General features: G+C 41.6%; 1 protein-coding gene across 2 annotated transcripts in view; it reads right to left on the reverse strand.

The window, feature by feature from the left end:
* The window catches only part of LOC133756266 (nesprin-1-like), a 175,170-nt gene that overhangs the window by 135,334 nt on the left and 14,056 nt on the right, over positions 1–25,780 (reverse strand). The window contains exons 6-11 of one of the 2 annotated variants that reach the window (XM_062186946.1): positions 24,939–25,127; positions 22,803–22,976; positions 20,171–20,362; positions 10,656–10,790; positions 9,611–9,720; positions 2,845–3,001 (exon numbers count right to left, since the gene is read on the reverse strand). In XM_062186946.1, the coding sequence (XP_062042930.1) occupies positions 2,845–3,001; positions 9,611–9,720; positions 10,656–10,790; positions 20,171–20,362; positions 22,803–22,976; positions 24,939–25,127 (957 nt within the window). The remainder of the gene's footprint in view (positions 1–2,844; positions 3,002–9,610; positions 9,721–10,655; positions 10,791–20,170; positions 20,363–22,802; positions 22,977–24,938; positions 25,128–25,780) is intronic. The other variant, XM_062186947.1, reaches the window with a different exon arrangement.

A 25,780-nucleotide genomic window follows, 5' to 3' on the forward strand; every position in this document is an offset into this window, starting at 1 on the left:
GGGACCCAAGCACTTGGGCCATCTTCCACTGCTTTCCCAAGCCATAAGCAGAGCTGAATCAGAAGTGGAGCAGCCAGGACACAAACGAGCATATGGGATGTTGGCATGGCAGGCAGACTTAGCCTACTGTGTGACATCAATGGCCCAGAACCAGGGCCATGACCCATCCTCAAGCCACAGAAAGTGTTCTGCAGAGGCACGAAACACATTGGAAGTGAATGGGTGAAAGACATTTGTCCTGATGCTCTTGGACCTAATTAACTACTCCACCCCCAGGTTGTACCTGCTTTTATACATGAGAGTAACAAATCTATCCAATGCACAAAATTTCCAGCAAGGTAATATGAGAAAGGAGGAACTCTGGAGTCAGATCTGCATCCCAACTCTACCTCTTCCTCTTCTCGGTCCCATAACACTGAGAACATTATCTGGCCTCCCCAAGCCTTAGTTTACAGGCCTACAAAGTGCGGACATCGGTCTCACCACAGCATTGCTAGATATACTAAGACCTGGAATACATAATATATTTACTACATAATCATTTGGGGTTTTTTTCTTGGAAATTCTGACAGGTAAACAACTTCTACTCTATCTGTACCTCACCTTGAAAGGTGAATAACATATAGCAGAAAACAACCTAGGAGGCACTTCATATAAACAACGAATAATTCTTGAAAACAAACATTCAAATGCAAAAAATGTTACTGCGAAAGGGTATTTGGTGCTTTCTGCTTCTAAACTTAAAGGCAATGAGAAATAAACATGAACCTAAACGTTTCCATCTAGACACATGAGAGAATGTCTGTGGCAGCTGGACAAGGTCAGAAAGCATTGGACGGTGTGGCGGTGTGGCCCCGAGTGTAGAAGGAGCTCTCCAAGGTAAGAGCAGTGGAAGAAGCACCCAGGCGGCCTGCAGGTACTGGATGACTCAAGCAGGTGTCTGACCTTGCATGAACAACCAGTGGAATCCTGGAGTTGGGCATCTCATGAATGAAGTATGCATGAAATAAGCAAGCATAGAATCCAGAAATGTCTCAGGTTTATCTGGTTTAGAATTTTCAGAAAAGACTGTGGTCCCTGATCAGGACTGTGTCTTTGCATTTGAAGGAAGGGGGGAAGCCAATACCAAGAAGATAACAAGCAGTCAAGACCAGCACCTACATCAGCAATTGAGGACTCAAGCTACGGGTCTGAGGGATGTTTACTCAGATGTGTGAGGCAGGATTGATTCAAACTTGGGCAGGAGGTCCATGCAGCATTGGCATAGGGCACCACTGGCCAGGGTGGAGTCTGAATCTGAGACAAGTGCCTCTAGGAAAGAGTGTTATATTTCCCACAGCCAGAGCTGGTGACAATTTCTGCAGAGAGTAATAAAGATGGCCCTGGATGCAGGAAGCATGGAAAGGCATGCAGTTTTGTAAAATGGGTTAGAAATGCAGGGTTCTGACATGATTTGTGTGTGGGACCTCATAGTTGAGGGGACATATGGCAAACGTTAAACCTCTTTACAGCAAGTTGTGGAAGATTACATGTGCTTTGCTGCCTGCTTTAACAGATCCTGTCTGCCCCTCCTTGAATGGACCACAATTAGTAAACGCTACACTTCTCATTCAGCCGCTCTCAGCCACTAACCTGGTCCTGGCAAGTGCAGTGAGGATAGCATCTTCTGCAGATCCCCAGTAAAGGGCCTAGAATTTACCCTGATGGAAAATTACTGTCCTGGAATGAGCCAGGATGGGCACTGCTGGCTCAGGACGTGCAGCTGGGCTTTGGTTTCAGAATTGCTCGGGCCACAGCTGTGGTAGGCAACCCAGGCATGGTTTTGTTCCTGGCTCACGTATTAGCCCTCTAAAGTCTCTGATTCCTCTGATTTCAGTTGTCCCCTGGCTTCTGCTCAGAGTGAACTAACAGCAATTGTTTACCTGGAACCTTCTGTGGCTTCATCCACTTCCCCTGAATTTGGCATGCTTAGTGGAAACGAGCCCAACATCACACAATCTCCAGCCCAGGAACAAGTGGGTCAGTAACCCTTCTAGCTGACCGCTGAGATCCCAGTATGTTTCTCATTAAGAGCTTCTGGAATTATTAAATACTGGACGTAGCCATGGAAAATAAGATGACTTGATCACTTAGCTCCAGATTTGCAGAATGCTTTTTGTCCTACACATGTATGTCCTTGATTTGCTTCCATAATTTTCAAGATTGTCAAAAAAAGAGGACACTGATAATTTAATGGTTTAGGATAATGAAGAATCATATACGTTTCATCTTTCAGAAAAAATATGATCTACAAATGAAATAAAATTTCATATATAAATATATTCATAAAACTATTAAGGGAAATATGAAAAAACCTTGGCAAGAAAAATTAGTTAGATTAACTAATTTCTTTCATGTCATAATTTGGAATTGATAATGAAAATACATATTTTATTCTTTTATTTTTTTGTATTTATTTATTTCATCTACTTGAAAGGCAGAGCAACAGAGAAAAAAAGATTGAGATTAAGAGGGGGGAGGAGAGAGAAAAGAGAGGGATTCCATCACTAGGTCATTCCCCAAACGCCCACAGCTGAAAGATCTAGGCCAGGCCGAAGCCGGGAGTCCTCAGCTCCAGGTCTCCCGCACGGTGGCAGGGGCTCAAGCACTTGAGCTGTCATCTGCTGCCTCCCAGGAGCATTGGCAGGGAGCTGGAACCGAAGCGGATCAACTGGGACTGGACCCAGCGCTTTGATATGAGACATCGGCATTCCAAGCAGCAGCATTACCTGCTGTGTCACAGCACTCATTCCTGTATGCATGTCTTTTATTTTAGTTAATATATAAATGTAAAATATTGGATACCAGTTGCTCTTGTTCCTGTTCCAGAACATTCTGTAGTAGCTTCTGCTTGGTGCTGAATTCTTGATGTAGGCTTTCCCATTTCATTCTCATCTGGTCTTCACTGGACGATTTCTCCCTTTCCATCCCCAATTCCTGGGATAACACATCAGGTTTTTCGCTATTAGAAGAATAAATAATCTAAGTTTACAATGTGTGCAAAAAAGCGATGAGATAAGTAATATATTGTGTCTACTAGATCTGACCTCCAAAATTGGAAGTAATTAGCTTACATTTTAAAAATAAGATAGAAGTGTTGACACTAATTATGAAACAAGTATATATATTCTTACTCATATTTAATTAAACCACAGGCAGAATATTTTAAAATATACCCACAAAATCTCAGTACTAAATAAAAAATAATTGCAACATGAAAATTTGAAAGTATAGAATTAATTACAGGCTAATAGACATTGACAAGCAGCCAACAGATAAGTTCAACACTGTAATAAAGTTACTTAGTTTCCTGGAAGTTGTTAACAGTTCAGAACATGGACTAGGACAAGCATGGGTAAAACCCAGCACTGTGACATCTCAGAAAGAGGAAGACTTTTAGACTGACATAGATCTGGATGACAGTCGCTGCTGTAACACTTCAGATTTGCAACACTGAGTAATTTGCTTCACTTCTCTGAACTTCACTTTTCTCATCTTTTAAAAATGAGGATCATCTGTTTTACAGATGATCAAGAATAACATACAACATATGTGTGATGCCTGCAACCCTCCCCTGCAAACAACAGCCAATCAATAAACGAGGGTAAAGGAGAGTGGTAAAGGCAACAATGACAATGGAGGGAACCTAAATTCCAATAGATCCTAATCCATCAGGAGTTTTGTAGTCCTAACCAGAGCCATATCATCTAAAAGGCATATTAGATACTAATTAACATTTTGAAACAGGACATTTTACTTAAATGGAAAAATAAATACCAAGTTTGTTGCTAGAACAACACTGTATACCACCACCCAACGCCTATTCTTGTAGTCTACATATAAATAAAATAATGTCTTTAGGTAAACCTCTTAAAGGAAATCTTAAATTATCTATAAGCCTAGGATGCAGGGGTTGTACTTCCAGAACATTTAGGACTGCCTCCTATGTATGAGAGACATGTAAGAAAGTTAATTTCAACATATAGCAACAAGAAAAGACATCACAAGGCAAATGTGATGTTTGCAACACAAAATACTATTAAGCAACTAAACAACTAGACCTATATGGATGGGCATGACTCCATGTAAAAAACTGTTGAGTGAAAAAAGAAAAATTCCAAAACAAAATTGACCTCTAATTGAGGGTCCATTATATTAGTTGCTAGGGTTTTCTTTTTTAATTTAGAAAAAGTTTAAGAGTTTCTTTGAGATTAAATTTCTTTATTGTGATTTTCATGTGGTGGTAGATTATAGCTCATTACTTTTAATTCATTGATTCCAAAGCTGTAATATTTAGTATCTATGTTCTTATATGTAATCTTTGGTGCATGTCAGACCAGCAGCAAATCAAATTTAAGTTAGAACACTGCCTTCTGTTCCCCAGGGAAAACATTTTTCCATTCTTTTGCTGAATGCCCAGTTGCTTTTCTTCAGTAGTCGGAAGACCCACCGTCAGAGCTCCCCCCACCTCTGCACCCCACTCATCACAGAGGTAAATCTGTGAGCACTCTTATTTGAAGCAGGTCATTCCATTCTTAGAAAGTCAGTTAACAGGTTAAAGGCTGAATATAAGGCTTTTCCTTAGTGGTAAATATGCGGATGAAGACACCCATGGCTCATAGTTAAGGGCCTGGGTTCAGTTCCCAGCCCTGTTCCTGATTTCATCTTCCTGCTAATATAAATCCCAGGAAAGCAATGATGATGATTTGAGAAGTTAGGTTCCTGCCACCCAAGTAGACTTGGATTCTTCCTGGCTCCCAGTGTTAGCCTGATCCAGGCCCAGCTCTTGTGGGCATTTGGGATTTAGGAAGTGAACCAGCAGACAAGAGAGCTCTCTTTCTCACCTCCCCTCTCCCCAAAAAATTAAAAATTTAAAAGTAGACATATTTTTTATTGGCTTGTTGATATCACTTAATTCATGACTACTTCTTTAGTTGGTATCCAGAGGCTTAAGAAGAGTAGCTAAAGTGTAGTCAACTACATTTAAAGATGATTTTTCTGAAGAATTTGTATAAACATTTTATAAGAAGTTTTTAAAGTGAATCTTGTACAGAAAGCCAGTACTGCACTGTAAAATTTTTAAAAAATATTTTTGTATTTGAAAAAGCAATTTTATATTTGTTTTTCATCTGGGTCTTTTCCAAAGGCCAAGGCAAGAAGACAAAAATCAAGACAAGTAAGTTGCAGGAGATTCCTATTGCTTTTTTTCTGTGGTTGTGACTGTACACCTAAGGCCACGAGGTGTGGATGAAGTCTTCACAGAGTCTGAGGCTGCAAACTTTTCCTAGCAGTTAAGACGCCACGTGGGACACCTACATCCCATGTTGGAGTGCCTGGGTTCAACTCCTAGTTCTGCTCCCTAGTCCAGGTTCCTGCTAATGCACACTGGGAGGCAGCAGGCCATGGCTCAAGCACTTGGGTTCCTGTCACTCACATGGGAGACTCAGACTGAGTTACTGATTCCTGTCTTCAACCTAGGCTGTTGTGAGCATTTGGGAAGTGAACCAGTGCATGGGAGATCTCTTCCCCCAACCCCCACCATTCAAAGTACATAAAATAAATAAATAAAAATTAGGGGAAAAATATTAGCAAAAATACACAGAAGACTATTTGGGATGTTAAATACCTTGGAGGAACTAGAAACATAGCAAATGCAAGGTGAAGGCAAGTCTTTGACTCAATAAATAGGGAAAGATGAGAGTCCTACTTTGTGTCTGCTATGGACACTTATTATAGCCTATTAGCATTTTTATGTATGCTAGACAATGGAAGATTTTTAAAACTGAGAATTTTACACAATTTTTATAGTTTTAGGGTTATTTCAATGTAATCATTTGGGGCTGGCACTGTGGCCTAGCAGGTAAAGCCGCTGCCTGCAGTGCCAGCATCCCATATGGGCGCCAGTTCAAGTTCCAGCTGCTCTACTTCCAATCAACTCTCTGCTGTGGCCTGGGAAAGCAGAAGATGGTCTGGGTCCTTGGGCCCCTGTACTAATGTAGGAGACCTGGAGGAAGCTCCTGGCTTCGGATTGGCCCAGCTCCAGCCATTGCTGCCATTTGGGGAGTGAACCAGTGGATGGAAGACCACTCTCTGTCTCTCTGCCTCTGCCTCACTGTAACTCTGCCTTTCAAATAAATAAATAAATCTTTAAAAATAAAATAAAAAAATAAATGTAATCACTGACAGTTGATAAAACTCATTCTTGTTCTTTTATATTGCTATTTATAAGCCATGGCAATATTTTTAACTTTTTTACTTTTTGCTCTTGATTGCCTGTTTCCTGCATATTTTGTCATTTATATTATAAGTGCATTTTGGTTTTTTCTCACCTAATTGTTTTAAAAATCCTACAAATTATATCTATGATCTATATATTCCTATAATCTCTTAAAGCACCCACATACTATATACTGTATACTTGCATATTATTTGTAGGGTCAGCACTAATGTGATAATATCAACAATATTATGTCAGCATTGATAGAGCTATAAAATAACTAAAAAAGGAAAAAGTAATCCCGAGTGTGCTTTCTCCAAAGTTAGTTTTTCTTTTTTTTAAGATTTATTTATTTATTTGAAAGGCAGAGTTACAGTGAGGCAGAGGCAGAGGCAGAGAGAGATTTTCCATCTGCTGGTTCATTTCCCAAATGGCTGCAATGGCAGGAGGAGTTGGGCTGATCCAAAGCCAAGAGTCAGGAGTTTCTCCCAGGTCTCTCACATGGGTGCAAGGGCTCAAGGACTTGGGCCATCTTCCACTGCTTTCGCAGGCACATTAGCAGGGAACTGGATTGGAAGTGGAGAAGCCGGGACTTGAACAGGTACCCGTATGGGTTGCCAGCACTGCAGGTGGCAGCTTTACCTGCTATGCCACAGGCTGGTCCCCAAATTTAGTTCTCATTGTTTACATTCTTATGCTGTTCTTATTCATGTGTATACTATGCTATCAATTTAGTATCAATTTTTTACCTTATAATGCTTTTTTTAAAAGAAAAAAAAAGGGATTTTTTGTATTTATTTGAGAGGTAGAGTTATAGTGAGAGGAAGAGACAGAGAGAAAGGTCTTCCTTCTGTGGGTTCACTCCCCAAATGGCTGCAACTGCCGGAGCTGCACCGATCCGAAGCCAGGAGTCAGGAGCTTCCTCCTAGTCTCCCACACGGTACAGGGGCCCAAGCACCTGGGCCATCTTCTACTGCTTTCCCAGGCCACAGCAGAGAGCCAAGTTGAAAGAGGAGCAGCTGGGACTCGAACCGGCGCCCACATGGGATTCCGGCGCTGCAGGCAGAAGATTAACCTACTGCGCCATGGCTGGCCCCCTTTTAATGTTTTCTTTTCTTTTCTTTTTTTTTTTAGTTTTTTTTTTTTAACTTTTATTTAATGCATATAAATTTCCAAAGTACAGCTTATGGATTACAATGGCTCCCCCCTCCATAACTTCCCTCCCACCCGCAACCCTCCCCTTTCCTGCTCCCTCTCCTCTTCCATTCACATCAAGATTCATTTTTAATTCTCTTTATATACAGAAGATCAATTTAGTATATATTAAGTAAAGATTTCAACAGTTTGCACCCACATAGAAACAAAAAGTGAAAAATACTGTTTGAGTACTAGTTATAGTGTCAAATCACAATGTACAGCACATTAAGGACAGAGATCCTACATGAGGAGTAAGTGCACAGTGACTCCTGTTGTTGACTTAACAAATTGACACTCTTGTTTATGGCATCAGTAATCACCCTAGGCTCTTGTCATGAGTTGCCAAAGCTATGGAAGCCTTTGAGTTCACCGACTCTTATCATATTTAGACACGGTCATTGTCAAAGTGGAAGTTCTCTCCTCCCTTTGGAGAAAGGTACCTCCTTCTTTGATGAATGTTTTCTTAAAGAATATGCATGCATAAATTTTTCTCAGGCTTTTTAAATCCTATACTTCTTCATATGTTTCTGCATTTTCAGTTATTCAGTGTTATGAATATTTTAAATATCACCGTCATAATACATACTTACTCACTTTTATTATTTCTACCAAAAAGGTGTTCAGAAATGAGAAACAGACTCAGTGACACTTGCCAAAGAATACTTACAAATTACAATCTAACAACAGAAGAACTCAGAGGTTTCACTTTTTAATGTTTTAGATTTTATTCATGTTATCAATTTTTGTTTATCTTCAGTTTTTATTTGAAAGGCAGAGAAACAGAGACTGAGAGAGATCTTCCATGCACTGGTTCCCTCTCCATAGGCCCACAACAACTGAGGCTGGGTCAGGCAAAGGCAGGAGCCAAAAACTCAATCTGGGTTTCCCACATGGGTGGCAAGGACCCAAATATGAGTCATGACCTGCTGTCTCCCAGCCTGTGCATCAGCAGGAACCTGCAATCAAAGTGGAGCCAAGACTTGAACCCAAGAGCTCTATGGGATGCAGGGGTTCCAAGCAGGGCCTTAATTGCTATACCAAATGCCCACTGCTGTTTCAGATTTTAATGGTTTTCCTACATATCCTCTCACTTGGCATTTACAACATATATAATACTTCTGTGTTGATAGTAAATGATAATTATTTTAATCCTACAGATGAGCAACTGAGGCAGAGATGAGTGACTTCTCCAAGTCCTGTCAAATTCAGACTTGAATGAAATGTAGAGACATTTCCACTCTGCTGTAATTTCTCTACCTTCTTCTCCTTTTTAAATAAAAATTCTCATCATTAAAAACTGCTACTTTCAGCCGGTGCTGTGGCTCACTAGGCTAACCCTCCACCTTGCGGCACCGGCACACCAGGTTCTAGTCCCAGTCTGGGCACCGGATTCTGTCCCGGTTGTCCCTCTTCCAGGCCAGCTCTCTGCTATGGCCCGGGAGTGCAGTGGGCCCTGTACCCCATGGGAGACCAGGAGAAGCACCTGGCTCCTGCCATCGGATCAGCGCGGTGCGCCGGCTGCGGCGGCCATTGGAGGGTGAACCAACGGCAAAAAAGGAAGACCTTTCTCTCTGTCTCTCACTGTCCACTCTGCCTGTCAAAAAAAAAAAAAAAAAAAAAAAACCTGCTACTTTCAGAATTTTTCTTTTAGCATTTTATCTTTCTGCCAATACAACTTTCAACATCTTTGCCCTTCTTCCCCAGACCAGTAATCCAAATTCAACATAGAAATCAAAGCAATAGATTCAAGAAAAGCCAAAGTGTTTAGTGGGCACATATCTTCATGTTTTAGAATCACGTTAAACGAAGCCAATCTCTTGAGGGGTAAAGTGCTCAGCATTTAGACATGATAAATCAGCGGGAAATGCAGTGACGTAATCTGACCATGCATTTCCTACTCGATTAGTGAACTCATGAGCAACTTCTCTGGGCGGACAAGCTGAGCTTTCTGGAGGGAGGACAGGTGCATCCGACACTATAGTTACTAGCTGTGTTCATGCTACACAGAGAAATTTCCCAAGTGGAGGTATATTTAATTTCCTAACATGAAAACACAACGACAAATGTGACAGAGAACGCTTGAAATAGAATGTGGAATGAGATGCTTACAGTTCTTCAAGTGCCAATCCAAAGAGCAAGTTAGAGTTTCAAACCTACCCTTCGCCACCAGAGGGCTCTGCAGCCGAGTGCTGGGTCAGAATCTCCTCTCCTCGACTGGCTACTGAGCGCAGGAGGATCTTTTGCTCCGCTAATTCCTGTTCCAACTCCTGCTCCAGGGAAAGGCAAAGGCAAAAGAATTTGTTGCTATCGACTCCGTGTCTGGCAAATCCGAGAATTCTAGCAACAAGCGGTTAAGTTCACACACTGTATTGCTGTGGTTTAGGTAAATATCAAACATGTCTCCAAAGTACACTATGGCTTTCTTTAGCTGTGATAAAGGAGATCTACTGAAAAATCTGGGAAAACCAAGGTCTAAGAAAGTTTTGCTGGACAATGGTGCCCCCCAGTGGTATAAAATGTGTGTTCAGTTTTCAATATCAATACTGCCTTTTGCAAGTTGCCAGGGATGGTTGCGAGCAGCAGTTCGCTGTAATTCTCCACTTATTTTATAAATTGGATTGCCAACAGATTTGGTTTTGCATTTCATTATCTGTAATAGATGTTCTTGCTTTTGAGATGAAGAAACATTTTAGTACTCTCTTTACGTGAGGATAAGGTTTCAATGAGAAATCATTCTTATTAACATCCATTTGTTTCCCTGGGCAACAACCTACACAATCCTATTTTGTGATGGCATCTACTCGCAAGTGAAAATAAATTCCATTTCTTAAAACAGACACACACACACACAATTCAAACTTTTACCCAATCTCAGAGGCCTCCCTAAGATTTTTTCTTACAATAAAACGGACTCAAATGGGGGAAAATCTGAAAACAGAGTTGGCATCCATGATACAGCAGGCCATGGTTGAGATGTGCTATCTGTAAACCTAAAAACATGCTTTGCTTAAAGACTGGGTTTCCAAACGGCCAGTCTTCCAGTGGTCACGAGGAAGCACACAAGGCACGAGCCGCGCTCGATTCACAGCACAGGTAAAGGGACAGTCTGCCTTTATAAAAGCAGCAACTTGTCCTACACCGTGTCTCTCCACTCCTGTCCCTGGCAGGTCTGCGGGCTACAGAGAGGTAGGAAACACCTTACTTTTTGTTGCTGGAGACTGTTCTGCCGCTGGTGCGTCCGTGTGGTGCGAGCTTGGGCCAGCCACTCCTGCACGCCCGGGCTCTGTGTGGCCGCCAGATCGACGTCACTCTCCTCCTTCTCCTGTGCTGTTCCCTGCTTTTAATGAGGCAGAAATCGAGAGTCCTGTTACCCACAGGAAAACCATAACCAGCATTGCAAGAAAGCTACTTGGTATTGTCTGAATAATAATACCAAAGTGGTTCCATTTGGACGTGAAACCACACTTTAAAAAAAAAAAGGTAACACAAAACCCATCTAAGTTATGGCATTTGCAGGAAAGAGAACAATAAACAGATGGTCAAACACAGGAATATTTGAGGGGAAACCTGTCTGTTTCTGCTGTGGTCACCAAAGACTATTCCAGAATTTTTTTTCCACAAAAACATAACTAGGTCTTCCTATGAGTTTGTTCCTTAAGTCCCATGAAGGCAAAATGCTTCTCAAATGACCTTGACCCACCATCATTCACTGCGTCCCTCCAGCCAAAGCACTGCTCTGTCACCTCTGTCAAGCTCTACACAATGAGTGTATACGCCAAGTACTTGCTTGCTAAAGAATTCTCTAAAAGGTTACCAACCAAAGAGATTTCAGTATGTTTGAGAAGCCGGAAGTCTACAGCATTTGTAAGGTTCAAGAATTCAGTAAGAACCTGAACTTGATTTTTTTGCTCCTGTGCAGTATAGAGGTAAGGGATGCAGGCAAGGGCTCCCCTGCATCGCCGAGCACCCTCACCCCTAATCCCATGCTGCCTTCACAACCCAGGCTCTCCAACTCTGTCTACAGGCAAATCAATTCCTGAGGCACTTCAGTGTGTCTGATACTGATCTTTCCACATGTCCACCTTCCTAGAGCCAAGCTTTGAAGTCGTCCTAGAATCCTGTTGTGAATGCAGTGTACACAGGTAGGTATACAGCTGTGTTTACAGATGCTCTGTATAACAAATACATTCCACTTGAATCTCAGAATTCTTGAAGTATCTGTCTTTTACAACTATTAAGATGAGCACATTAAGAAAAGTGCACCAAGTGGGTGCACTTGGTTACCATTTTACAAATGCAAATGTTAATGAAACCTTTAGAGTTAAGCAGTGTGATAATTAAAGGTGAGACACGTCTGAAAAGCTGCCTTGTCCTTCCTCTACTCCCTTCACAGTACCCTGGCCCACAGCCACGCTGCTGCTTGCTGGCTCTGTTACCGATTGGCTAAAGAAAGATGCAAGTACTTACTTGTCTGCTAGGCAAAGGTTTATTCTCCCTGCCCAATGATTCCAAGATTATTCCAATGGCATTTGGAAGGCCCACAATGTTGCCTATCAAATGGAATTAGTTCTTGAATGAAAGTCTTTCTACTAACATTGATGGAAAGGTCCATGAGTCCCCTATGCTACTCACAAAGCATAGTTGCCAAACCCCCAGCACTGGCAATCAGAACTCCTACACTATCACACTTGTCCTTGATATCTGAGGAACTCTGGCTCCAGTATACCCTATGGATACCAAAACCCACACATGCCTAGGTCCCTTACATAAAATGTCATGGCCTTAGCATATAGTCTATACACATCATCTCATGTACTTTAAATCTTTTCTAGATGACTTATGAGTCTCCAAAATGTTCATGGAAAAATGCACATTATGAAAAAACTATGCATAGACATCAAAAATTTTTGCACCAATATAAAATTATCCTTAATTTTTATTTTCCATAAGCTTTCTGAGTATCCTCCTATATGTCAAATGACACATTATATGATTTTAATCTAACTCACTGACAAGTACAGGTTCAGTACTTATTGTGTGTCAGATACTATTCTAGGAAGTGGGGGTATCCTACAAAAGGAAATCAGACAAGGGCCGGGGTAGGGGGTAGACAATGAACAAACAAGAGAAGTAGAGCCTGTGATTAGGGCTACTCAGCTTCCAAGCCAGAGAATGTGGTTTGGGTAGAACATTGGGTGTGATCTTGATCTAAAATATGCTATTTGCATTTTGCATCACAATCAGAATTGGTGACTGGTCACACCCAGTTCATGAAATTCTATACTCTACCAAGAATGACTCTCAAAGATAAGCAGTGCTTTTCCTGTGAGTGGGAGGTTTTGGTGGATGGGCAGTCTTCCAAGACTGAAGACCATGATTTTTTGCATGAAATATTCTCTACTTCAAAATGTACCATCTCCCATGAATAAATTCTAAATGAGCCTAGCTCTCCAGGCAACAAGGAAACAAAAGGAGAATGGCAGGTATGACATAGAGCAAACCCCTGAAGGAGGCAGAGTAGGAGACTGAAGGTGTTTTCCCCAATCAGTGCCTTAGGCTGACAAAATAGTGACCTTGGCCTGACCTGTGGACTTTCCTCTGTGGGACCCTGGCCACTTCCTCTCTGCTTTTCTCTTCAACAGAGGCTTGTTTTTCAGAGCCCAGTTGGAAGACGCCCTTGGTAACTCCTCATGGCACTCAGTAAGGACTCCCCCATCTACTCAGGTTACCACACTTTGAAAGTGATTCTTTGAAATTCCTCGTACCACATTTATCTTTGGAAAAAAAGACAATTGAAATGTTAGATCTTAAGAACAATGTTCACTGTAGAGATATACTCTGATTCCCAGACTTGAAATCTGGAGGGGGGGGGTCATATCTGCTTAATTGAGTCCAATTAATAAAAATATGCAGCACCAAGAGCAGATGCTAACATGTATTTTCTGTGTGGTCAGGTGTAGCTTGCCAGTTAGTGTTTCCCTGACATAGTCATTTAGAAACAGAAGACTTGGGCCATGGGAAACCAAAAAGGAGTAAGAATCCAGTTCAAATTTCATTTCCTATTCCCTGGGGAGGAGCTGACACTGCCAGGAGGAATGAGATTCTGGGACTGACTCTGAGACGTGAAAGCAGCTTTTCCTACAAATTAGAGAACCCAAAGGCAGGCAGTTTGTGTCACCAGAGTCCCACTGGGTGGGGCTACCTAAGCTGTTTATTTTGGAAATAGAAGAGTAATCACTTTTGCCAAGAACATTCCTTGGAAGATTAGTGAGGATTGGGAAATGCTAAACATAAATTAAACATTTCTTTACAAAGCATTTTATTATTTATAGAGAGCAAACTCTCTGCCCTGTTGATGGATGATAATGTGTGAAAATGACCCAAACCCTTGTGAAGAAAGATAGCATGAAATTCAAGATGCATTATGATCAAGGTCAGTATTTTTCATGTAGAGAAGCAATGTATTTGAGCAGAAGCCAAAGGGACTGTTACTCAAGGATAACCATACAAGTCCCATTAGTTAGAAAGAATGGGGTAATGGCAGTTCCCACTCTATAGGTATCGGTACATCAAGAAATCATGCTCTGGCAGCCATCAGAGGCACAGGAGGGGGATCTCAGCCCTCCAGATCCTGTGAACCTAAGGTAAAGGACAACACCTGCCTGCCATATGCATTGAAAGCACAACTTTTCTCCAATTAACTTTAATTTCAGATCAACTCCAAATTATTTTTAGTTTTCTATATGGAAGGAGATGGTCATTTTCATGGCAATAATAATGAAAATTAGGCTCCTTTTTCTTCTCATGGATTGAAAAATAATCTTGGAAAAGTCTAATTATTTTTAAACATCTCATCAATATTTTATATGCTAGAAACTCCATTAGATGAAAGACGATAGAATTTATAGACATTTTAAAAGCAAACGCCAACCAATTTCATGGCAGTAAAACACTACCATATTTTCTTACATTTTCACTGCACATTCTTGGGCAGGCTTCTACTTGGGGGCAGAGTCAGGACTTGACTCTCCTGAATTAATTCCTGTGGCCCTAGGCAGAGGGTCAGCAAGCTCAGCTCAGCCTGGGTCAGGCTGCAGCCTGGTCTTTTAGCACATCGGGAGTTCCATTCTTCCCAGAGGTCATGGCTTGGAAACAGGTGGTTGTCATTATTATTACCGCTGCAATCTAAACACCTATTTTGCGCATTATCTACATTAAAATTCTCAGGATAATTAAATTATACACAGTAGGCCTTTCCTCTTTTATCCACAATTTTCCTTCCACAGTCTCGGTGGCCAATGGCCAACCATGCTCTGAACACATTAATATTTATCTTTCAAGACATTCACATGACTTCTGTTAAAGTTTATTATTAGAATTGCTCTATTTTAGGATTGGTTATTGTTGTTAACAACTCAGCGCACCTAGCTTATAAACTAAGCTTTATTATAGGTATGTATGCATAGAAGAAACATGGCATATGTGTCTAGGGTTCTGTGTGATCCCCAATTTCAGTCATCCACTGGGGAGCATATCTTAGAACAAATCCCCAGTGGATAAGGGCAGACAAGTACACTGTCATTACCCCTATTTCACAGATGAGGAAAACATACCTGTGAAAATTTGGGGAAGCTGAAGGATCTTGTCCCAGGCTACTAGTTAGTAACTGGTAGGAAAAGGATGGAGACATTTTAAATCTAGCGATGGCCCAAGAGCCTATCCCAGCCTGTGACTAAGCTTTATTTGGCACATAACTACCTTAAAAATTTTAAAACTCTCAGTGTTTAAAAATAACTTATTTAGAATTTTAGAAGTAAATGTCACTGCTTAAAAATTGGGATATTTTAGAAATAAATGCAAATTTCCTTGCAAAACAGGCAAATCTAGCAACCCTGCCATGTAGGACAATAGCTGGAACTGAGTAATAGCTGCTTCTTAGATCAAACACCAGTTTGCCTGGTGCCTGACTGGGCCTGCTCACTCCCTGATGCTCCATTCCCGGGCTCTGAGGTCTTGGGATGTGTGGCCCCTACCTTGCTTAACTCCAGTGTTGAGCAAGTATCAGGCTACCCCTTAATTCCAGTATTAAGCAAGTGAGTCCCAGGCTACCCCTTTCCTTCCTACCTGCCTCTAGGAGTGGCGTGTCATAGAAGCCTCACAGAAGCCAGCTAGCCCATATATGAAACCGGAAACTTCGCTTTGTTAGTTTCTTTAGAGTTTAAGCTGATTCACAGATCACTTTGAGAACAGCAAAATATTCTGCCAGGCATATTTTTCCACCACATACATTTTCCATGATCTTTTTGAAAGCCTCTCCTATTTCCTTTCTTCTGAATTATGAGAATCTCCTCTCCTTTATATCTTTTCCCATATTTTTATTCTATGTTCTTTTCTTATAGAATTATAAGAGGTATGTGAATGATATAGTTTCCTCCTTGTTTGTCTCTATCTTTTAACTTGGTTAACTTTTAGATTTTTTTTTTTAACCCATACAGAACCTTTTAAATTTCATATAGGAATTTTAAAAAGACTGTAAAATTCTTTGTTTAAAGCCTACTGGGAAAGGCATATTCATGCTTTTAGTATTTTTCAGGTTTAATGTTTATGTTTAAATCTTATTTTTCTCTAAAAATGGTTGTGTGGAATGTAGTGTATCACTTTCCATGAAACTCACTTTATAACCAGAGTCAGTCAGTCATATTGTGTCTGTCGATTTATAGTCACCTCTAACATTTCTCAGATTCCTTTATGTCCCAAGATTTCTAGAATATTCTATGTAATTTTTGTTCATATATTTTTGTGTCAACTCCAAACTATTTACCTATCATAATACATGAAAAGACCAATAACTCCTTTTAAGTCTGCATTTTCAGAATACTCTTGTTAGTTTTACAAAAGTATTTCTCCAGGCCGGCGCCGTGGCTCAATAGGCTAATCCGCCGGCACCCGGGTTCTAGTACCAGTCGGGGCGCCGGATTCTGTCCCGGTCACTCCTCTTCCTGTCCAGCTCTCTGCTGTGGCCCAGGAGTGCAGCGGAGGATGGCCCAAGTCCTTGGGCCCTGCACCCACATGGGAGACCAGGAGAAGCACCTGGCTCCTGGCTTCGGATCAGCGCGATGCGCCGGCCGCAGCGGCCATTGTGGGGTGAACCAATGGAAAAGGAAAACCTTTCTCTCTGTCTCTATCTCTCACTGTCCACTCTGCCTGTCAAAAAAAAAAAGGTATTTTTCCAGATAAATCTAGTAATATTTTGTCACTTTCTAGAAATATGCAGTTAATATTTGAGTTGAAAATAATTTAAACTGATACATTAATAGAAGAATTAGCATCTTTAAGAAACTTTATTCCTATCTAAAAACGTTTTTTTATATGGTCTTGTGTTGTTTTAAAGTGTTTTAAAGTGAAATTCCACGTAATTCACATTTTGCTCACATTGATAGAAAATTTATGCACATTATTTCACAAACTTTTCCTTATATGAAAGTTATGTTTTCTCTATTGCTTTAAGCTAGTCTATTTCCCAAATTCTTCCATTGTTTCCAAAACTTTTCAGTTGATTAGGTTTGGCTTTCTAGATCATATAATCATAGGATTAGCAAACAAACAAAAAAAACCTGAAAAATATGTAGGGTTATTCTGAACAACCATCATAGCCTGAGAAAACAAAGCAATTGCAAGAAATGTCCATCAAATTTTCACCACAATATTTATGCTCTAATTCCTTCCAGCATTTTACTCAAATACAGATGTCTTCCCTCCTTCCTAAGTTTTCTTTTTCTTTTTTCTAGTACGTGAAGGGATTGGCTTGGTCCCAGTCATAAATTATAAAAGAAGGGCAGCTTGGATGAAGCCACTGGAGGGGACAGAAGACACCAAGGGGGCATCAGCAGGTGGGGCGGGCCAGCCAAGGGGAGAGGCAGTTACTCTGCTCCTAGGCATGTCAGTTTCCTGCTTAGCAGGAAGAACAGAGGAGACCATACTGCCCCTTGTGGTCTAAGTTCAAACACCAAACACTACCTTTGATCCTAGCTTGTTGTCCCTCCTACACAAGATTCCTTTTTCAGGTTTTTTTTTTCCTACTGTATGTAAACATACAGATACAATTATCATTATTTTTCTTATCATCAAACTAAATGTGTGTGTGGGGGGGATGCTAAATAGAGATGGGTGTTTGGCACAACTATTGTGGATGTCCACATCCCATTTCACATCCCAGTTCCTGGGTTAAAGTCCCACCAGTTCCCCCACTGCACCCTGTGAGGTGGCAGATGATAGTTAGTAGAGTTCTGCCACCCACATGAGAGACTTGAATTGAGTTCTGGGCTCCAGCTTCAGTCTGGCCCACCCTGTCTATTGCGGGCATTTGGGAAGTGAATCAGTAGATAGAGGACACCCCTCCTCTCCCTCCTTGTTTCTGTCTCTCTCATTCATCAATCAATCAATCTCTTTTTCTTGATCCAGTTCTCATCCCACTGTTCCATTTTACGACAAAGCTCCTGGAGTCACCCATGCTCCCCCTCTCTCACGCCTCTGTTTTGTCTCAGAGTGCACTTTGCTTCTGCCACTCCACAGGAACAACTCTTGCACAGGTCATGAGTGGCCCACATGTCACTAAGACCAACGGGCAGTTCTCAGTCCTGCTCTGATCTCACTCCTCAGGAGCCTCTGGGGGCTTTCAGGAAGCAAACCCAGTCTTCCTCCCACCTTACTGGTTTCTCTTTTTATCTTTCCTGTTGGGCTCCAACACATCATCCAAACCCCCCTAAATGTTGGAGCACCCTGGGGCCTCGTTCTTTTTTTTTTTAACCTGTCCTCACTTGGTGTGCTCCTCAGACCTCGTACCTCTAAGTGCCTTCTCGAGGAGGAAGATCACTCGTGCATTTCTGTGATCCACTTGCTCCCCACTTCAGTGGTGGCTGTCACGGCAGCCCAGGGGACTCAGACACGGTCTGATCTCTTAGCTGCCACTGTCCTCTTCCCCATTTCCCTTTGACCACACTGGTCAAAGGGTGATACTGCCTGGTAGTCTCTGCAGGTGCTTCTCCATATCCTTACAGTTCACTCTGTCATGTTAACTTAGCGAGGGCTCCTTAGCCACCCTGTTGAAAACTGCAAATTCTAAGTCTTGCCTTTCACCTATATCTCTGGTTGTCTTTTAACTTGGTATATAATAATGCATTTGATTTTTCCCCTTTCCTGTCCTTACAAACCATAATCCCCTGAGGATGGCAACATACAGTCAGAAATACATAGCAAAATAGATACAGATTGTTGTTTTCCTGATCCTTCACTACATCACACAAAATAACAGTCGCCAGCACACAGTAGCTAATTGATAAGTATGTGCTTAGTTTTTATATAGGATGATAACAATAATGTGTAGTGATTAAAAACAGAATTAAAATGCTGGGCAGTAATGGTATGGAAGGTACATAGGAAGAAACTGAACATGTTGTAAGGTTCTTAACTGAACGGACAGAGATTAAGATGCTGACTCAGAATTTATTAGGTATGTATGCTATGTGCCTAAATATGTATGTATGAAATATGTGAAATTTGTTGTTTATGTAAACTATTATAAAAAAATAAAAGCACTTAATCATTTAAAAACAGATCGAAAAGGATAAGAAGAATGCAAAAGAGTAGGACAAAACAGAAAGCAAAAAGTAAAATAATGAAAGTCCAAATATAACGGTAAGCACAATCTATTTAAAAGGACTAAGTTTGCCATTTAAAAGTCAGGGGCTTTCCCACAGCAGACATGTGATGTAGCAATTAAGACACATGTCCCTTTTTGGAGTACCTGGGTTTGACATCCAGCTCCTGTTCCTGATTCTACCTTCCCGCTAATGTTAACCCCCTAAGAGGAATGTGGTGATGGCTCAACTAATTAGTCTTTCCATTGACATGGGAGACCTCAACTGAATTCCTGGCTCTTGGCTTCAGCCCAGCCAAAGCCTGAATGTTGCCAGCCTTTGGAGAGTGAACCAGCAGACTGGGGGAGGGGAGGACTGTCTCTTTCTGCTTCTCAAAAAATAAATTTTAAAAAAATTGGTATTTTCTGATTAAATGTTCCAAGCCAACAAAATACGATTATTCTTTGTAAGAAATAAACCTAAAACATGAGGACACAAAAGGTTGAAAGCTCAAAGAGTTAAATGATATGCGTGGAAGGGAGGTTGTTTGCCTTAGTGGTTAAGATCCATCTTGGGATGTCCATCTCTGATATCAGAATGCTTGGTTCAAATCTTGGCTTCTCTCTGATTCCAGGTTGCTGCTAATGCACACCCTGAGAGGCAGCAACGATGGCTCAAGTGGTTCGGTCCCTGTCACCCATGTAGGAGACCTAGATTGAGTGTTCGGCTCCTTGCTTCAGCCTAGCTCATCCCCAGTCAACGCAAGCATTTGGAGAGTGAACCAGCAGTCTGCAGCTCACTCTGTCTGCCTTGTTTTTCTGTCTCTCTCTGTTAATCTTTGGTTTTTGGACTGTTGTGCTTATTTCCTGTTCATTTCCCACACGGCAGTCCCCAGATCTATGGACTCACACACTCCTTACACAACCTATCTGAACATCTACTCCAAGGTCAAAGTGTAAATTCAAACAGCATGCTGCAATGCTTATGTAAAGTGGGTGTAGGGGAAGCTTGGGCGCTCCTCCGACACTCAGAAGGGGCACACGCAGCACGGATTGCGGCTCTGGGCAGCGGGAGCCCTCACCTGAATGTCGAGCTGCCTGTCGTGCAGAGCTCTCTGCAGCTCCTGCAGGCTCCCCTTGAGCGTCCGCAGCTTCACTGCCAGCTGCTCAGCCGCGTCCTTCGTGTGAGCCTTGCCCTCCAGCAGCAGGTTTTCATTGTGCACTGAGAGCTCAGACAAGGCCACCACCTTCTGCTCAATTTCCACAAGCATATTCTACAATCACAGACATAAACATGAAATTCACATACCTGTAGCTTGTTTAGATTGTCTCTGCAGCAAAACACAATTCTCACATGGTCTTAGACCAGACCAACAGGCTTTTGTGGGGTTTTGTAATTTTCCTATAGCTGCGAAGAGCAGCATATAGATTTTATTTTCAATTTCCTGAGCCCTTGCATTTTGCTCTTTTAAAGATTGAGTGTTAAAAAATGAAAACCATAGGGTGTGTGTTGTGGCGCAGCAGGTTAAGCTGCCGCTCAGAACTCCTGTATCCCATACCGGAGTGCTGGTTTGAGTCTGGATTATTCCATTTCTGATTCAGCACCTGCTGATATGCATGGGAAGCAGCAGAGATGATAGCCCAATTACTTAGGTCCTGGCCACCATCATGGAAGACCAAGATGGAGCATCTGGTTCCTGGATTTGGCTTAGCCCAGTCCTGACTATTGTGTATATCTGGAGATTAAACCAGTGAGTGGAAGATCTCTCTCTCTCTCTCTCTCTCTCTCTCTGTGTCACTCTTTTAAACAAATAAATCTTTTTTACAAAATGAAAACAGTAAAGAAAATGTATTATATACAACCAACAGATAAAGAAAAAAGGGTCAATGCTCTAGTGTATCTTATTATTATAGTATCTTAGTGTTACATTATCATGCTCATAGCTAGTGTTAGTGAAGGTATCATCTTATCAACCTTTCCCTTGTTAATTTAAGTGGGACCCTATCTTTGCTTCTTTGTGTTGATTATTTTCAGGTTGCAGTTCTTATTCCTTGTCTTTGTGGGTTGTTTGAATTTTATACAGCTTTATCCTTATATTTCCAACAAATTTTAATTCCTTTAAAATTTTAATTCATATTTCAAGATGAATCTGTAGTGCTACAAGGTCTTCCTCTAAAATGAATACCAAACCAAGGGAGAAGAAATATTTTCCCTTCCTTTTTAAAATATCAAATATGAACAACTCAATTTATGTATTACTATAACAATAAGTATATTCAAAAGAAAGGAGAGGCAGTAATGACAAATTTTAAATTGGGAATACCAGTTTGGGTAGTAAGATTAAGTGCTAAAAGGAAGTGTTAAATGTCATTTGGGGCACATGTGGCACAGTGGGTTAAGCCACCACCTAAAACACGAGCATCCCATATAAGTGCTGGTTCTAAGCTGCTCCACTTCCAATCAAGCTCCCTGCTGATGCACCTGAGAAGGCAGCAGAAGATGGCCCAAGACCACGGGTCTCTGACCCATGTCGGATACTCAGAGTTCCAGGCTCCTGGTTTGGGCACAGACCAGCCCTAGCCATTACAGCGATTTGGGGAGTGAACAAGTAGATGGAACATTTCTCTCTCTTTGGCTTTCTCTCTCTCTGTAACTCTGCCTTTCAAAAATAATTAGTAAATCTTAAGAAAATACATGTCTCTTTCAGAAAAGTAACATTAGAACAGAAAGCAATTACATGTGACTTTTTAATAACTATCATTTGAACATGTAATAATAATAATAATGTCTTGTGTACGTAGAGATAAGTTTCCTAAGGGAATTATAAATCCACATGGTTATACTCAGCACTGCAAATATCAAGTCAAAAACAATAATGACCAAACAGTGTACTACACATTAAGAAAAAGGTAGTGTTCCTGATGATTTTCACTTATTCCCTGATTCCAATTGGGAGAAATATCAAGCTGTACACACTGATGTTTCTCTCTTCAGATTAGGAAGGGCTTTCTAGACATTTTATAGTTAATTAAATGAAAGCGCTTTTAAGGCACCCATATATATGTTGAAAATCACTAAATCTTATTGACAGCCACATCAGAGTTCATATCTATTCTATATCATTAAATGAGCGTGTTTGGAAATTTCCTAGTAAGGAGGTAAGAAAATAATGTTAGAATAAGACTTCTTAACAATTAGGCCACACGTTAATTCCTAGAGACCTGATGTAGGAGGAAGTAACTCTGCACCAACAGATAATCTGTCCATGTTCAGTATCTACTGTCTGCCTAAAACTGTCAGTGGGCAGGTTTCCAAATAATACATCGGAGTACACTCAAAATTCCAGCAAGACCTAGGGATACTTGCTGTTGTGCTACAGTTGACTCAGTGGTACTAATTCTTCTCATTGGCTTGTATTCCTTCAATGTCTAAATATAGATACCATAAGTGTTTTAGTGTCTATAATCTGTAAAAATGTCCTCTGGTAAGGTGAACATTTTCTAAAAAGTACACACTATTGGTGATTCTTTTCAAAAGTTAAGTTCAAATTTGGATTTCATTTCAGCTTTTATAATGTATTGCTTTTCTGCTGTCTCAATATATAAAGTGTATGAGTTGTGAGAAACATCTACTCACACTTTTTCACCAATATTTTTGGCAGTTTAAAAGCATGCATCATGGTGTTGGCATATTACTTGCAATCATCTTCCTACCTGGCAGTCCACCAGCTGGGCTTCCATGTCCATGGGCTCCTTGACTGTCCCCAGTGCACTATCCAGGGTGGCCTTTGTGCTCAAGAGCCAGTGGTCTAGCTCATCAGCCTCACAGCGGTACCTCTGCAGGGCCTGTTCCTGTCTCTGCTCTTCAAGTTGGTCATTTAACTTCTCCTAAAAAAGAGTAAAAAATCTCTAGGATCCAATACAATAGAACAATAGTCCCAAGCCCTTGTTGCACATCAGAAGCACTGGTGAAACTTCCAGAAAATGTTTAGGCCACATGCCAGTGAAACAAATCAGAATTTCTAGGGTGGAACTTAATATTAGTATTTAAAAAAAAAACTTCCCTACATGCCGGTGCCATGGCTCAATAGGCTAATCCTCCGCCTTGCAGCGCCGGCACACCGGGTTCTAGTCCCGGTCGGGGCGCCGGATTCTGTCCGGGTTGCCCCTCTTCCAGGCCAGCTCTCTGCTGTGGCCAGGGAGTGCAGTGGAGGATGGCCCAAGTCCTTGGGCCCTGCACGCCATGGGAGACCAGGAGAAGCACCTGGCTTCTGCCATCGGACCAGCGCGGTGCGCCGGCCGCAACACAGTGCGCCAACTGCGGCGGCCATTGGAGGGTGAACCAATGGCAAAAGGAAAACCTTTCTCTCTGTCTCTCTCTCACTGTCCACTCTGCCTGTAAAAAAAAAAAAAAAAAAAAAAAAAAAAACAAAACAAACACACACTTCCCTACAGGTTCTATAGTGTACCTACAAATAATATACATCTAGCAGAAGGAATGATATGAATGATGAAAATCGGCCAAAGATTAGAAAAAACAATGGCATAACTCAACTAGTAAATGGCAATAGACTCTTGACCCAAATGTCTGCAAAATAGTAAGGAGTGGCGGGGACTCTAGCTGACTTGAGAATATATGGTCTACTTAATCATGTAGCCCCATGCAGCTTCAGGCAGCTGATCTCTGTGGGAAGGGATGGTCCAGTGTTACTTGTGTTCACAGATAGGCAAAAATCCAAAGTTTGAGCTTACATCCTTGGAGTTTTTCAAAGTTAGAAATTAATTTCATATAAAAAATAATCCAGACCAATTGCTTCATTTTGAAACCCCACACTTCTTTCACAGAGTAACTGGGGACAAAATGAATGAACTAAAATGTTAACTTGAGGGGCCAGCACTGTGGCATAGCGGGTAAAGCCGCCACCTGCAGTGCCAGCTTCCCATATGGGTGCCGGTTCGAGTCCTGGCTTCTCCATTTCCGATCCAGCTCTCCACTATGGCCTTGGAAATCAACAGAAGATGGCCCAAGCCCTTGGGCCCCTGCAACCACATGGGAGACCCAGAGGAAAGCTCCTGCCTGGCTCCTGGCTTCGGATTGGCATAGCTTTGGCCATTGTGGCCAATTGGGGAGTGAACCAGCAGATGGTACAATTAACAGCTAAGTAAAACAATATTCAATTTATACAATAAGAACTATATTGAGAACCATATGAGCCAGAGGCATTGCTGAGCCCTGGAAATAAAAAGAGAGAGCCATGATAAAAGCCTTTCTGGAACCTTCAGTCAAACCAAATTAAAGGAGCAACAATGTCAATGTCTTGCATGCTTCGTCCTAAGATTTATAAGACGTCAAACAGAAAGCAAAACAGCTCATTTTAGCGCAGAACATTTTTGCCAAAATTTGTCTCTATATCAAATAATGCTTAAAACAAGTAACATGAGACCCAGAATTAAAAAATGAATTTTCATGAAATAATAGGGTTGAACTGGTGACAGTAGGATTCATTCTTTACAGGATTAGTAACATCATGCATCAAACGCTCTTATTTTCACAGAGCAACCAGCATGGAAATCTTCTACAATCATTCTTCCCAGGCTCACGTCTGTCAAGTCTGCCTCTGATATTCTCAGTATCTCACACCTGCAGTGAGTACAGAAAGGGGAACAGGGACATACCCATGGCTAAACCCTGACTCTCACTCTATTCATGAGATGGTTCTTGAAACACAATCGGGTTCTTGTGAGGAGGAAACAATAAAAATTGAAGTCACGTAAGTAACCCCCACACTGTGCACACAGCTGTAGGAGTTAATTCGGAAGTGAGAGGGGGACTTAAGGGTCCCTCGTTACCTCCAGGAGCTGCCGTTTCCCCGAGGCTTTCATCCTGATGGTGGACATGCGCTCGGCCAGGACAGTGAGCGTGGACTGCAAGGCCAGCTGCTCTGTGGGGTCGCACTCCTGGGACCCCAGCTCCTCTGCCAGACAGGACTGCAGCTCATTGATTTCATCATGGAGCATGAGGATCTCATCCATCAGGGCCTGTGAGGGAGTCGGTGGAATCAAGTCAGGTATACATTTAAGATTTATTTATGTATTTGAAAGGCAGCGTCAGAGAGGGGTCTTTCATCTGCTGGTTCACTCCGCAGGTGGCTGGAACAGTCAGAGCTGCGCTGATCAGCTCACACAGTCCATGGGTATCTCTCCTGGATTAAGCCTAAAGCCAGCTTCCTCCCTGTCTTCTACCCCCTTTCTCTTCATCACTCAAGCTGGAGACAGAAGTCATTCTTCATACCTTCCTCTCCTTCACTTACCATATCCAATCTGTCACCAAATCCTATAGCTTCTACCCCCAAAATGTATTCTGTACACTTGCATTTTGCCACTACTCCCATCTGAAGACAAGGTCAACTTCCTGTCTTCTCTGAGTTGCCATATTGATCTTCTGTTGGCCCCACCTATTCACACTCTTGTTTTTCTTGACACCTTTACCAAGCAATTACAACAACCTCCTAAAAATGTCAATCAGATTCTTTCACGCTCCTGATTTAAAATATGTAAATGACTTCTTGCCTACAAAATAAAGTCTAGATGCTTTATTATCCTTAGAATGTCTCAGCCTTCCTGCCCCTTATAACACACACTCTTCATCTCATTCTATTCCGGACTGCTTCATTAATCTCAGGGCCCCAGCC

This window comes from Lepus europaeus, chromosome 3, assembly GCF_033115175.1.
Source record: "Lepus europaeus isolate LE1 chromosome 3, mLepTim1.pri, whole genome shotgun sequence".
NCBI classification, from domain to species: Eukaryota; Metazoa; Chordata; class Mammalia; order Lagomorpha; family Leporidae; genus Lepus; species Lepus europaeus.